Genomic DNA, 14,009 nt, shown 5'->3' with positions numbered 1-14,009 from the left:
TGGCGAGCAAAAAGAAGAGCAACAGTTCAATTCCCTCCTTGTTCATAAATTTGAGGTGTGTCCTAGGGGAGAACCCCAAATACATTCAGACACCTTCTCATCCAAGATATTTAACACTATAGATGCCATATGCCCAGTATAAAAAACACTTAGAAAATGGAACTAAAGTGTAAAACTTAGTTGGAAGGACAAATGCCATGCTGGAAGGTAACCACTCAAACACTGCACAGCCTTCTTCAGACAGCTGCTGCCTGCTGCATGCTCCTTGCTTCTTTCACATCTCTGCTGGCCCATATCTGAACTTTCACTCCAGGAACAGTGTATTTCTGCAGGTCTGCGAGCAAGGACAACCCTTATAGGTCTTTATACTTCTTTCACTTTAAAGCTTAACCCTGTTCTTCACTGCCTCTATTTTCTCCCTCTCTGTTCTGTTACCTAGAAGGTAATGCTGCCATTCTATCACTTGGGGTCACTCCAGGTAGTGCCGTTAGACAAAGACTTTTTGTATATATTCATAATGAGGCTATACCAACAATTCTATAAATTGCATAATTAAGGAAAAAGGATAAATATTCTATTATGATGGATTCTAAGATTTCTAAGAAATTTTCTCAGACCTTGCAAAAGCTATAAACTTGAACTGCCTTCATATTTCTTTAAAAATTCCTTTCCATGCAGAATTTTTCATAGAAAGAAGCTAATAACATCAAATAAGAAACAATACTCATGTAAAAATATATGGCCTCTTGCAGTAATCTCAGTGAACAAAAAAAACAGAATAAATATCTGCCAATGTTTTCTGCCAAATGTGTTTTAAAAAATTAAACTTATCAACTGCACTCACTACCCACAATTTTTTTCACTCAGTAAAACTACTGTATCCAGGATACTGAAATATTAGCGCTGAAATCTAAAAGCAGTCTGTTAAGAATTAACATATTTTCTAAAAAAAACCTCACCCTGATATGGCAACTTAAGGACAGAACTACCATGTTGTATTTTATGTGAAATGTACATATTTTATATGTCTGTTTATTCTTTCCTGAAACGCCTGTTAAAAACAATATCTCTAGTGCTTAAAACCAACAATAGACATTTGATTAGTGTTATTAAAAAACAAGATACCACACAATATCAAACAATACTTTTGTCATTTTGTCTTCAATCCTCCAGCCATTTATTTTACCTGGTGCAGAACTTTAATCATGGGCTGTCATCTTTTTACCAATATTCAATGTCACTGTGTTAAATTATCTCCACTGGAAACACAAAATTACAGACTGCTCCAGCTGATGGTTTTCTCTTTGATTCGTAACACAGGGTGGATGCAGGAACAGGACCAACACACTGAATGCAGGAAATTCAGTAATTTACAAGGGAAGAGGGAAGGCATCTTGTTGAGAGCATTCATAATTCAATTCTGTTCCAATATTTACTTTGCAATTTATTTTTACTATATTACCCAATCTATAATGTAAAAATTTACTACCTGCTTTCAGGGCTATTTATTTCTCTTTAAAAAAAAGAAATTGTCCTCTGCCCTTACCTCCACTGAAACATCTATTACAAATAATCTGTTCTAAAACTTAACTTTGATAGATGAGGAGAAAACTACCAGAGTATTCTTCTTATTCAGCAGTTCACATAAAGCCAGTTTCTCAACCCTAGTCTATCATTCACCTTGTTCATAATCTGATAAAACACCTCCGAGTTTGGTACTAACTGATAATTCAGTCTGTATCCTGCTTGCCTTTGGCTCCTGCAATAACAGCAAAGCCCCACAATGTCATTAATTTTGGCTGGATAGGAATTGCTGGAATGAGATATTTTTTCTGCACTATTTAATATTTGATCCCAAAGTGGATTTAAAGGAGAGGCATAAATTAAGCCCCAATTTTGAAACACATGCATTTCAATATCTACATATCCATCTGAGCTCTGTTCAGTTCAGCTGCTACACAGGCCTCAATACTTTATTGAGCTTGAACCCCACAAAACATCCAACTTCAAGTGACCTCCTCTAAAACGGAAGTCATTCAGTGGGCTTTCAAAGTCACAACCAGTTCTAATCCAAGAGAATATATTTGTTTCTAAAAGTATGCCACAGGAAGAAAGCACAGCATTTGCATTGAGGCCACATTCTCAGCTGCCACAAATCCACACTGCTGCAGTAGCAGCAATGGCTATTTATACCAAGAGAAGAATGTGTTCTTATTTCAAAGCAATTAAAATAATGAGCCTCATCTCTTATTGCTTATTACATTCTCTGACCACAGTGCTAAGAAGCACATAGAAGGAATTCACAGTTCTCCTATCATTTTTATTCACCTCTGTTCTCTGATATAAAACAGTTTAAAATATACTTCTCTCTTTGAAAGCATGAGAGATTTAAACTTTCACTGTCAAGGGAATTTGGGGAATGTGAATCATCCTGTGTACCACTGACCAAACAGGAATTAAGCACACATAATGATCAAAAAACAGGGCAAAGAAATAACCTTTTAAAAGAGGTACAATTGGGAGAGATGATATATCATCAACATGTAGGAATGTACCTTGAAATTCAGCTTTTGCAACCAGGAAGACACACCTGGAAAAACGAGAGTGTTGGCCAAATACCGATGTCAATAGCCACATGCTTACGGAGTTCCTCTGAAACATCCAAGGGCACCATATGACCTGCTGTAGTTGCAGAGTCACATAGGCTCAGGAGCCAAATCCTGGTCTGGATCAAAAAGAGCAAGAGAGAAAGGGCAAGGTCTACAGATCCTCCCTGGATGGACCCTGCTAGCTACAAAACCCTGCACTGCTGATGACAGAACACTTAAAATTGCTGGGCTATGCATTGTACACTCCCAGGAGCAAGTACAATAATTAATGAAAATTTCCAAATGCTAGTAGGAAAGACAGTCCCAGTTGCATACAAAATAGTGTTAGCCTACATCTTCATACTCATGCTATGCAGATAGCAATACTTTACTTTCTACTTTTAAAATCACCATTGTTTCTATCTAACTAGCCAGTCAGGGCTTTGTGCAAAGTATCATCCAAAGACAGAATAGGAGGATTTAGCAGCACTGCTAGAGAGCAGGCAGATGATGTCAGGCATCCATCCCCATCTTCCTTGACTGCTCTACACCATTACTGCTGTTAATGACAAGCCCACTCAAGACAGATGACAAAGCCTCTGTAACTGCACAAACTGGTTTCAAATCTTGTCTTCAGGGATGCATTGGAAAATAGCAGCAGTAGGAAAATACACGTCCACGTCCCAACACTTTTCTTGCCAAATTCAGAAGGGAGTAGCAGTTTTTCACTGCATGTATTCACATGCAGGCACCAAGAGCAAAAAGAGAGCAAAAGCTTAATGCCAGAGGTGACAAACAGCTCTGCTATCCCTCCTGCCCCTCACAGTCATATCTTCACAGCTAAGATGGGTTGAGGTTTGCATGAAATCAGCTCACAGAGAAATCAACACCAGGGCAGAGCTGAGAAAGGCACAGGTGATGCTGAAGGGCAAGGAGAAGCACTTTGAAGAGTTTACAGTTATTTTTCTCAGTAAGACTGGGAAAAGTCCCATAAAATTACTGGAAACAGTCCTCTGTGTAAAGGGATAATTTTCATCAATTTCTCAAACTCAGTCCCGAGTTTTCAGACTGCCTCTCACCCAACACTATTATATTCTACTGCATGTTTTCCATGTTATTTGGAAGGAATGATGAAACCACTGTCCTTTGGGTTGACAGCGTGCAAATTTAACCTCTCAGCAGCCACAGCACACTGTAAATACACCCTCATATTGTTGACCTTGGATCTTATTTTCCAATTCCCTCTGAAAATTCTAGGATGAGGTCAGTAGCTGAACAATCTTTGTGAAGCACAGTGGAGCTGCTATAAAAAATATTATGTCATAGTCAAAGCATTTTTGCATAGGAAATTTAAAACTATTAAAAACAAACCACTAAAGCTCATTGTATCAATCTTCCCTTCATTAATGCAAACATACATTAGGGCCAATATCTTCAAGAGAAATTGTATAGGCTTCCAGGTCAAAAATCCAAGAACCTATTGTTGGGGAAGAGAAAGGATGTATGACTGCTGTCAGTCCTGATAGACATTCACCACTCATAAAAAGAATCCTCTCTACACTGACAAGTGTCACTAATTAACAAACAAAAAATTATTAATATGATTTTTAAACTCTTAATAAAATTCATATAATTCAAGCAAGAAGAGGATAAGAGATTAGAGGAAAAGATAAGAAAAAATTTACTTTTGCTTCAAAACAGGGAAATCTCAGCACACCAAAGCAGCAAAGTGATATAGAATTATTTACTCTTAACGAGGCAAGAGCTTGCAGCAGAGAGTACTACTGTCTTGTGCTGGTTTTAGCTGAGGTAATTTTCTTCACAGTGGCTGGTATGGGGCTGTGTTTTGGCTTGTGCTGAACACAGGGTTGACAGTATCAAGATTTTTTTGTTATTGCTGAGCAGGGCTTGCACAGAGCCAAGGTCTTTATTGCTTTTGGTACTGCCACACTGGCAAGGAAGTCAGGGGTGCAGGAAAGGTGGGACAAGTGACCCAGGCTGACAAAAGGGGTATTCCAGACCACATAACATCATGCTGTACATATATATAAGTGGGGAAAGAAGGAGGAAGCAGGGCATGTGATGGCATTTCTCTTCCCAAGTAACTGCTCTGTGTGATGAGGCACTGCTCTCCTGGGAATGGCTGAACACCTGCCTGCCCATGAGGAATGGTGAATTAATTCCTTGTTTTGCTTTGCTTGTGGGTGTGGCTTTTACTTTCCCCATTAAACTGTCTTTATCTCAACCCATGAGTTTTCTCGCTTTTCCCTTCCCTGTTCTTTTCCTGATCCCACTGCTGGGGGAGTGAAGGTGGGGCTTGGTTGTTGGCTGGGGTTACACTATGAGAAAGTGACACTAATGAATTTCAGCAAAGCCTTGAACTAGAGCTTTGCAGGCATCACTGACCAGCACCAGAACAATGGAGCATAAGAAAAGGGCATACAGAATAAAACAAAATCCTAACAAAATACACAATTACTAACCAGTTAGAGAGGCTGTGAACTTTTATCACATTTCCTTTTCAAGCAAGGGCAACACTTTCTGTTTTTAGAAGGGGAGAAGCCTTGCCCTCTGACAGTTTTTGCTATACTAAGAATAAAATGAATGGAAGACAAAGAGCCTAGAGGAAAGAAGGGCAAGATTTTCCATGAATAAGCAGTAAAATCCCCTGTCACCTTGTCTTTGACAATGCTGCACACTAACTACTGATGTTAATTCAGTAACTTGGAAAAAGCCCTGGATGAAACCTGAATTAATATGGACAGGGAGTTAGTAAAGGCTGTTCAACCATGGGCTTTGCTTTTTCTAAAGCTCTGAGGCACTGGAAACTGGCCTTAAATCTGACCTTTTCTTTCTTATTTTTTTCCCAGGGTTTTTTTTGTTGTTGTTGTTTTGCCCTAAAAAGATCTAGTTTCAGTGCTGAGAGTAGCTAAAAAGAACAGAGCTTTCTGCTACTTCTTATGAAACAGTATGGTCATGTGCCACAATTCCCCCACTTCCCAATTAAAAATCAGTATTTGTGACCCAGCATCCCTGAACAGACAAAATACAAAAAAAACCAGTAACAATTTCTAAGTTTTTAATTTTTGTGCCCTTTGTCACTTCTTATCACCTCATACAGAAGCCAGTCATTAAAAAATGTTATATGTAACACATATACATTGGTGCAATACCAATTGTCTACTAGGATTTATAGTGAAAAAGTAATTTTTGTGTTATGTCCCCTTCCCACAGAGTACTGTGGGGCCTAAAAGCCCACCTATCTCATCCCTTCTTTTTGCAAAAATCTCCCTCCACACCTTAAATCAGCAGATGGTTCCTTAGGATATAAAACAACATCCTCTTCCCCTTGTGGCAAAAAAATAATTTTATCACTACAAATTCAGAAGATTCCTGCTATTGCCACAAGAGGCTTGGTGGGTTCCATCAGTGCAAATATCTCCTATCTTGTGGATGCCACAGACAGAAGTGGTAGTGGGGGTGTTTTTTGGTTTGCTTTTTGCTTTGTTTGGGGTTTTTTAAAAAATCTTTTTTCACTTGGTGCAGGAAGCAGATTGCATTCTTTGCCCTCCATTTCTACTATTTGTGCAATGTGCATTTCATCTGTAGATAGGTATTAGCTGTGCCAGGGCTGAAAGACAAGTTCAGGGCTGGGAACTGAGAGTTCCATCCTGGCACAGACATGAGTTTATCAAATGATCTCCCCTAGCACATGGCACCAGATAACACTGACGATAAAATGCACATTATGCTGCAGAAACATGATTAGAAACTCTAATCTGCTGCACTTCTATAGCAACAATTTCCTTTTCCACACCCTGTGGGCATTAGCTACATTGTCCACATCCAGAAATGAAAGGCAGAGTGAAGATTCTCCCTTTTCCTCCAGACACAGTTAATCTAGGCTAATCCACTTCTGCGAAGCAATACCATCAAATTTCATCTGACGTTATTCAAATTTACTAAGAGGTTCCAAGATACTATACTTTGTCAGGAAACTGTAAACATTTTCAAATATATTGCAAGTGATTGTGAAGACAATAAGGATATTTGGTGAGAACCTTTACTGTGGTCATGCAGATAAGACAGCTTGAAAAGTAATCTAATGTGTTTTAAAGGTGAGAACAGGGTTTCTGTGAAGAAAATGCTTTATTATATTTCCACTATTCAACTTCCCCCTGCTCCATGATACACAAAAGAGACAGGCAAAAATAGGTGTCCTAAGGGATGAAGTTGAAGGGAAATAAAACAAAGGTAAGAATAAAATACACAAAGTGGAAATGAGACAAGTCCAAGGAAGGAAGACAGAGGAGCCACAATGAAGGAAAGAGCAGGAGGAGAATCAGAAAATCCCCTTTCTAAGATTGCTAACATCAAGTCAGAGCAATAAAAGAGCAGCAAAGAAGAAAGCACACAACATTTAAAGCAAAGGGGAAATAGAACAGGAAAGAATACTTAAATTTTTATTCTTTGCTAATTGGATTTACCACTGTGAAACTTTCCTAAACTATTTTTAAAAGAGGGTATATCTCTCAAATAAAACTGGGCCAATATAGCAACCAAAAAATTACCTGCAAATTATTAACTAACACACTTAGCAATCTGCTTATTATTATTCACAGATCTTTTTATTTTTGAGTATTTTGAACAAATAAACTTCCCTTACTACAACAGAAGCAAGAAATTGGTGGGAGCTTTCCAGATTTCCCCTCCACTATAGAAATATCTTTAAAATGTTACTTTTATTCACCAGTTCCTATGTTCTTGTTACCAGTTACATGGCTGAAAGTCATAATTCTTCAGTTTGTGGTATCATAACATTTCCACAGCATAGTAAGTAGTATGACAAGAGTTGCTGTTTTCAGGCTGGAAAAGAGTATCAGGAAAACATGAGTCTTTAAGAAACAATAGTCCTGTTTTCATGACAGCCTCTCTCATCTAGACAGAAAAATAAGGTAACTGAAACAAAAAAGCTGTTTTGTTCACAACAAAGAGATTGTCCAAAGTGATTGTTCCCATGAGGTTTTGGTGAAACTGCAATGTGTTCTTCACATTAATGAAACATGAGAAATTACCTAGTGGTGGTTGAAGGCTTTTTGAGTACCAGTATGATAAAACTACACAGTATGGTCAAGAGAAGAGCAAACCATGATCAGGCAGAATGCCTCCAAATTTCACTGGAGAGTGCAAAGATTTCTTTCAAATTTATGAATCTGGCAAGTTATGTGCCATATTCACATCATCAGCATCAATTTCTAAACACATTCCAAATCTTCAGTACTTAAGTCAGTCACACCGAGCCTAGTGCTGCAGTCCTTTGTTGCAAGAGAAGGCAACACAAGTGATTCCACTGCCATCCAAGGGCATTTTTTCATGAAGATAAGGACCTCTCATAAACAGCAGCCTGAAGTCGTAAGCAAGCAACACAGCTGTGAAAACTACCCCTATATAATCAATGTTAAATTAAAACACGAAATGTTCCATACAAACAGGAACAACAGACAAAGAGAGCTACAAGGATACACAGTCCTTTTGATGTGCTCTGACACCACCTTTAAGACAACAGCAGTATGAAACACTGTCCTTTCATGGTGCTGTGCTATTCAGAGCATTCATACCCAGCTCTGCTCCCAAAATAATTCCTGAAACGTAGTATTTTAAAAAGGAGACTTGAGCCATGTGGTATTTAAGTTAACAGAGAATAATAAGGAAAGACAGTAACTTTTAAGATTGTTCATTTTCATGTAAACTGGAATGTGATGTGGTGGCATTTAATCCTGAACTGTCCTGAACATCATGTGTCCTGCCTGAAGGGACAGGATCTCAGTGAAGATGACATACTCAGATGCATTAGAAACACTGCCTGCATGAGAAACCCTTGTTTCTGATACAGAATACATGCATGCACTAGCAGTCTGAGGAACCAGACTGCAGCCACATTTGTTCTGAACGAGGCAAGTCGCATTCGATTGAAACTATTAAAAAATACCCCAAACACACACACACATGAGATCAGACCTTGGGCTCGATTTCTGCTGCTTCAATAAACCCAAGTTGCCTTTATCACACCAACTATCTTAACACAACAGTAAATAAGGGGCCATGCAGATGAACACAACTTACATTAGAGTAAGACTCCACACAGTAAGACATTTTTCATACTGTGTATCCATGAGTAAAAATAAAGGCACCATTAATATGAAAACAAACATTGTTGAACAGAAAACGAACCCAAGACAAACAGCAAAAAAAAGTCAATTAAGGAAGAAAGGTTTTGCACACATTTGCAAAGTTACGTGGCTCTGTATCATTCAACAATGGCAAAGTTCACTCACAGCAGCATTGCACCTTGTTATTTTTATGCATTTCCTCTTTCTTGCAGGATAGTACAGAAAACAGCTCAATAAAACACCTTCGTGTAGTTGTCACCAGTTATTCTTGAACAATATTATTCCCCCAAAATAATTTCACGATTCCTATCTGGGAATTAGGAAAAGACACTTAAAAGCCCTGTTTTTGTGATGAATGGAAGTCACAGCATAATCTTTTGAGGTCTGGAGAACAGCACAATCACATTAAATTCCCTCAGCTCAAGAAATGTCATCTTTACATCAGCTGGTACAAAAAAATTGTTTCTAGCCTGAGGCAGCTATGATAAGGGACTTAGAAGTCATCACCATGTGGGCCAAGAGATATAAAGGAATGCATCACCACATATAAAGTGTCTGCTTCTCAGAATTTTGGAGCTAATGTTCTCACAGCTGTGTATGACTTAGACCAGCTGGGAAGAAGAAAGGGACTAAATGAGTCAGTAGAAGGATCTAGTATTTTGTCTAACCTGCATTTTAAAACTTCAGCAGCAGAACTGTTGGTAAGCAAAATAAGATCAGATCATTATCCAGCAGGGGATGGAGCTATAAAGTCTCTTGGAAGCACAGTAGAAAACACACAGTCCTGGGGGCAGGCAAAGATGCCATTTCAGTTCTATCTGTGCACTAAGATATTACCAGCAGCTGGAACAGCCCTCAGCACAACTGAGGAGGGTCATGGGTTACACAAAATTACCACAGACCATCTGGCACTCTCAAGCATGCCTATACTGCTCCATAGACAAGAGGGAAAACCTTCTGGAAAGCCTTACTCAGCAGCCTTAGCAAGCAGTTTCCTATAGCAGACATCAGATTTCTATAACATGACACATAGGCACTAATAACCCAAAATGAAATCTTTCATGGCTTTACAGCACTCTGTCTCCTAGGATCAGTTTGTGAGCTTCTCCCATTTACATGGCTAAAGCTCAATTATGGCAGAACTTGGTGGTTTTTGAGAGTTGGATGGTGAAGTCCATTTTATTCATGTTAATGATATAAAGTGCTAGCAAAGCCTTCACCTGAAGTAGAAACAAGTGAAATTTAAAAAAAAATCACTTTCTGTGGAAGAACAAGGGTCCCATGAGAAGATGCTCATCTGAATTTCAGTGAGCTGGAGCAATTACTGTAAACTTCTCCAGTAAACAATCTGTCCAAAATGGCTCAGGTGATGAACTGAAGTTACCCACACAAAACTTCTTGTACTTCAGATACTCACACAGAGGTCTCCGAACTCACTTTTATTGTCCTAACTCTGACCACTTTTGCACATCTTTTGTTTACTAACAGAAGGTAAGTAACGGTATTTACACTCTCCAGAGAGCAGCCAATCATTTCATGCATAAACTTGAAGAATGGCTTGATGTATGCTGGTGGCTAGGAAAGAACCAGCCAGCAGCATTATTAAACATGCTATTTGTTCATTCTTTTATTGAAGGATACTGTCCTCAACAACTGTCAGTCCACTGCCATAACATAAACATTTGAAATCCAGAAAAAACAATGTCATGTAACCTGTATGCTTAGTGGGTGCTTTGACTTCCTTGGGGTGAAACTATCAGGTACTGAACATATTTCCATTTTTTGTCAATGCATATTTGCCCGTTTTTTCTTTAGATACAAGGCTATCAAAAGAGCAGCATTCATAATGAAATGTATACTACTAAGCTACCTGACACTGTATGCATTTTTTTAGGCCACAGTGAAAAGTATTGCATCTGTTTTAAAAACCAACCAACCAACCAACCAACCAACCAACAAAAAAACCCAAAACCTGCATCTCCCCAAAAGGTATTCCAGCAAATAAGCTAGGTTCTCCTCCCCTCTCTTCAACTATTATTTAAAAAAAAAAAAAAAAAAAAAGGACAAGAAGAATAGAAGAATATATTCCAAACTTTTCTTAAGAAAACAGAAGAAAAAGGGGAAGGGGGGAGGGAAATTATCTGACAAAATTCATTTTTTGAAACTTAAATCTTCATTAAAGCTGTTTTGTTATGAGATTTCTTCATTAACTTCCTTTTCCTTCAGTTACAAAGCAGTCAAAAATGACATTTCTAAGAGTTCTGCTTTAGTTTGAAGCTATATCTTAAATTGAAGCATTCTGAATCTAGGCTGTTTCTATTTGAAACATTACCTGGCAAAATTATAAGTTTCATCTGGAGAAAAGCTTTAGAGGCTTATTTGAATTCATGCTACTCAGACTTGATCCTCTTTTGGTTTCAAGAGCATCCATGAGCCAGATGCAAATTCTATCTCCATCTAAAATGTAATCTTAAAACTTAATCTTTAAACTTTCCTTAGAGACTCTTTCTTTAGCTTATGATATATATAAACGAGTAATCTGAGCATCTATATGAAGACCAAAAAAGAGAAACTCTCTCAAATTACTGCTCTAAGCAGGGGCAAGGTTCGGGGAAGCCTCTTGGGCACTTGCTTGCTATTTGTTTTTTTAAAATTGCTCAAGCTGTAAAGCAGGTGTAGCTAACTACTTAAAGGCCAAAGAACCTATAAAATCAACATCTATAACCACCTTATTAGCATAAAAATAAAATATTTTTCAAGACATAGTATCTTGGAAACTTCTTTCTGATAAAAACATTAAAGATTTTCTCTTTCCATTCAAACAAAATCTAAGCTCTTAATTACTTGAACTATTTTTAGACTTATACCATTTGCACATCTTGGAAAACAAGTTCAGGACTGAATCTTCACCATCTGGGACCTGCAAATTCTATCTGATAAACCTCTGGAAGGGAGAAACAAACATTCAGCTTCTCCAAGTATTTAACACTTAGATAGAAATTAACATCCTTCTGGGAGCCTGATACATCAATTAAATCCATACACTCTAGAAACATCAAAACACGTCACTATACTTTATTTTTTAATAAAGAGTATGGTTTTCAAAAAGACAGCAAACAAAGTCTTTAAAACTTGTCTTAAACTTATGGGCTGAAGTATATGGAGTAAAAATGTTATTAAGGGAGGGTTAAGCAGCAGACAGAAATAAAGCTTGTTTCCATCATTTCTCATTCAGATCTGAATATCTTTTAAATTTAAGAGTTGATTAAAATAAATATTTCTATATTCAAAAGTATGAGTAAGCAAAAGTAAATATATAGAACTTTTTCTTTACCAATACAACAAAATATAGCAAGGGCAGCAATTTATTAATTATACCTGCTCAGTAATGGAAGTGGTGCTTATTTGGTGGATTACATTTTATTAAGACACAAACTCCAATTACAACCCATGAATGCCTTTTTTAATACAAGTATACACATTCAGGGCAAAGTTCACTCACTAGAAGACTACATTACAACAGCACTGTAATATTTGCTAACCATATTTCAAGGAGAAACCTGAAGTCAGAGGGGTCACCTTGAACCCACTTCACACAGCAAGAGAAGGAAATAGAAATGTTAGCATTTGTTTCAAAAAAACAAAGGCATAAAAATCGGTAAATTCTCTATTAGGATTCAGTTCTTGAAATATCTATTGTTGTCTTGGTTTGTATTTGCTCTCCGCAATACGCCAAATCGACATTTTTTCAAAACTGTTATAAAGACTATCATTACTTGCTAAAGATGTCCAGAATTCTGGTAAGGGATTCTTTGGTCCTGCTCAGTTTTGGGTTTTGCATAGGAGCAGAAGGCTGATTTTTCACCCAGGTGTCATATCCCCAATACTTCAGGGATTCTGGTTGGACCACTGCTCCCCTGGAGCAGCCCTGTGCACTGGAGAACACAGTGATTTTCTTCCACATGCACCCATTGCCAGGCTGCTGAATGCAGCCATGAACAGAGCTCTTAACACATATGGTATTTCTTACTTTGAACTATTTTTGGTATAATTCTAATGCAAGTTCCTTAACACTTTCACGCATATCAATGCTGCATGTACAAGCATTTTTAAGATTTCAAAGGTTTTCATGATGCCATCCTTACCTATGTAGTTTATCCTCCAGAATCTCCATGTACTTCTCAGCATTTTCTTTTACACTGGTCACTGCAAAATAAAGGCCAAAGTTAGGTAATAATATAACTGTACAGTTCTATGGGGGTTTTCTTTTTTTAAACCAACTCATCTCTTACCCACATATTTTAGACATATCAGTTAGGAATAAGAATTTCATTAATCTTTTTCACATTCAAATTACAGTGTGGGTGTCTTCTCCTTTTTTTCTTGAAAGTCTATTGTATCTATATTATAATAATAGATCAATAACGAATGCATTAACCTCTCAGTTGGGCCAGAAAAATGGTGAGACTAACAAAGGAACAGTTTGTAGAAGTTTACTCTTGACAAAATGAAAAACAAAGACAACAGTGACTGACAAAAAAAAATCATCCCCACAAAAAAGGAAATATTACCACACAGTTAGGTCCTCTTCACCTTTAGGTGAAGTAAGCCAGCCTAACAAATGCATCAGTCCACACACAACAGTCCTTTAAATTGTTATCGATCTTGTATCAAACGTTTTCTGATAAAACCAAAACACTATAGAATGAAAAGAAATACCACTCAAGATTGTTATGAACTGTAGGTAGGGATTTTTTGTGGTTTGGTGTCTGGAGGGATAATTTTGTGTGTGTGTGTTTGTTTGTATGTATGTTTTTAAAGTTCAGACCTAGACATTCTCTGAGTCCCTACAGCTTCTTCATCCAGAAGACACTACAAAAGACTACTTAGCATAACACACAACAACAAAGCTGTTTTTTTGAATGACCATTGGTACTCCATCAGTGGCAGAAAGTAAACCTCTTTGAGGAAAATGAAGGCTTTTAGATAATAACCATTTTTACAATAGAACTTTTCTTCCCCCCTCCTTAACTGCTGCTTGCAAAGTCCAAGTCTAGTAGGACTGTAAATTACTTGGTCTCTTTTAAAGTCTAAATTCTAAAAATATATTTTATATGAAGAGGCATCCTACAGAGCATCACTGTTTTTATAGGCAAAACATGCTACATGCATCAGATACCCTGTGAATTTACCCACTCATCTCCCCCACCTTCCTTACAATACGATGGATCCAAGCACAGCTTACACACTG

General features: G+C 37.6%; 1 protein-coding gene across 3 annotated transcripts in view; it reads right to left on the bottom strand.

Annotated features, from left to right (window-relative positions):
* The window catches only part of DISC1 (DISC1 scaffold protein), a 191,327-nt gene that overhangs the window by 30,271 nt on the left and 147,047 nt on the right, over window positions 1–14,009 (bottom strand). For all 3 annotated transcript variants that reach the window (XR_004417359.1, XM_033054805.1, XM_033054804.2), the window contains exon 10: window positions 12,904–12,964. Coding sequence is in view for 2 of the 3 variants with exons in the window: in XM_033054805.1 (XP_032910696.1) it covers window positions 12,904–12,964 (61 nt within the window). In the remaining variant the exon portion in view is untranslated. The remainder of the gene's footprint in view (window positions 1–12,903; window positions 12,965–14,009) is intronic.

Source organism: Catharus ustulatus, chromosome 3, assembly GCF_009819885.2.
Source record: "Catharus ustulatus isolate bCatUst1 chromosome 3, bCatUst1.pri.v2, whole genome shotgun sequence".
NCBI classification, from domain to species: Eukaryota; Metazoa; Chordata; class Aves; order Passeriformes; family Turdidae; genus Catharus; species Catharus ustulatus.
This window is presented reverse-complemented; position numbering and strand designations above follow the sequence as displayed.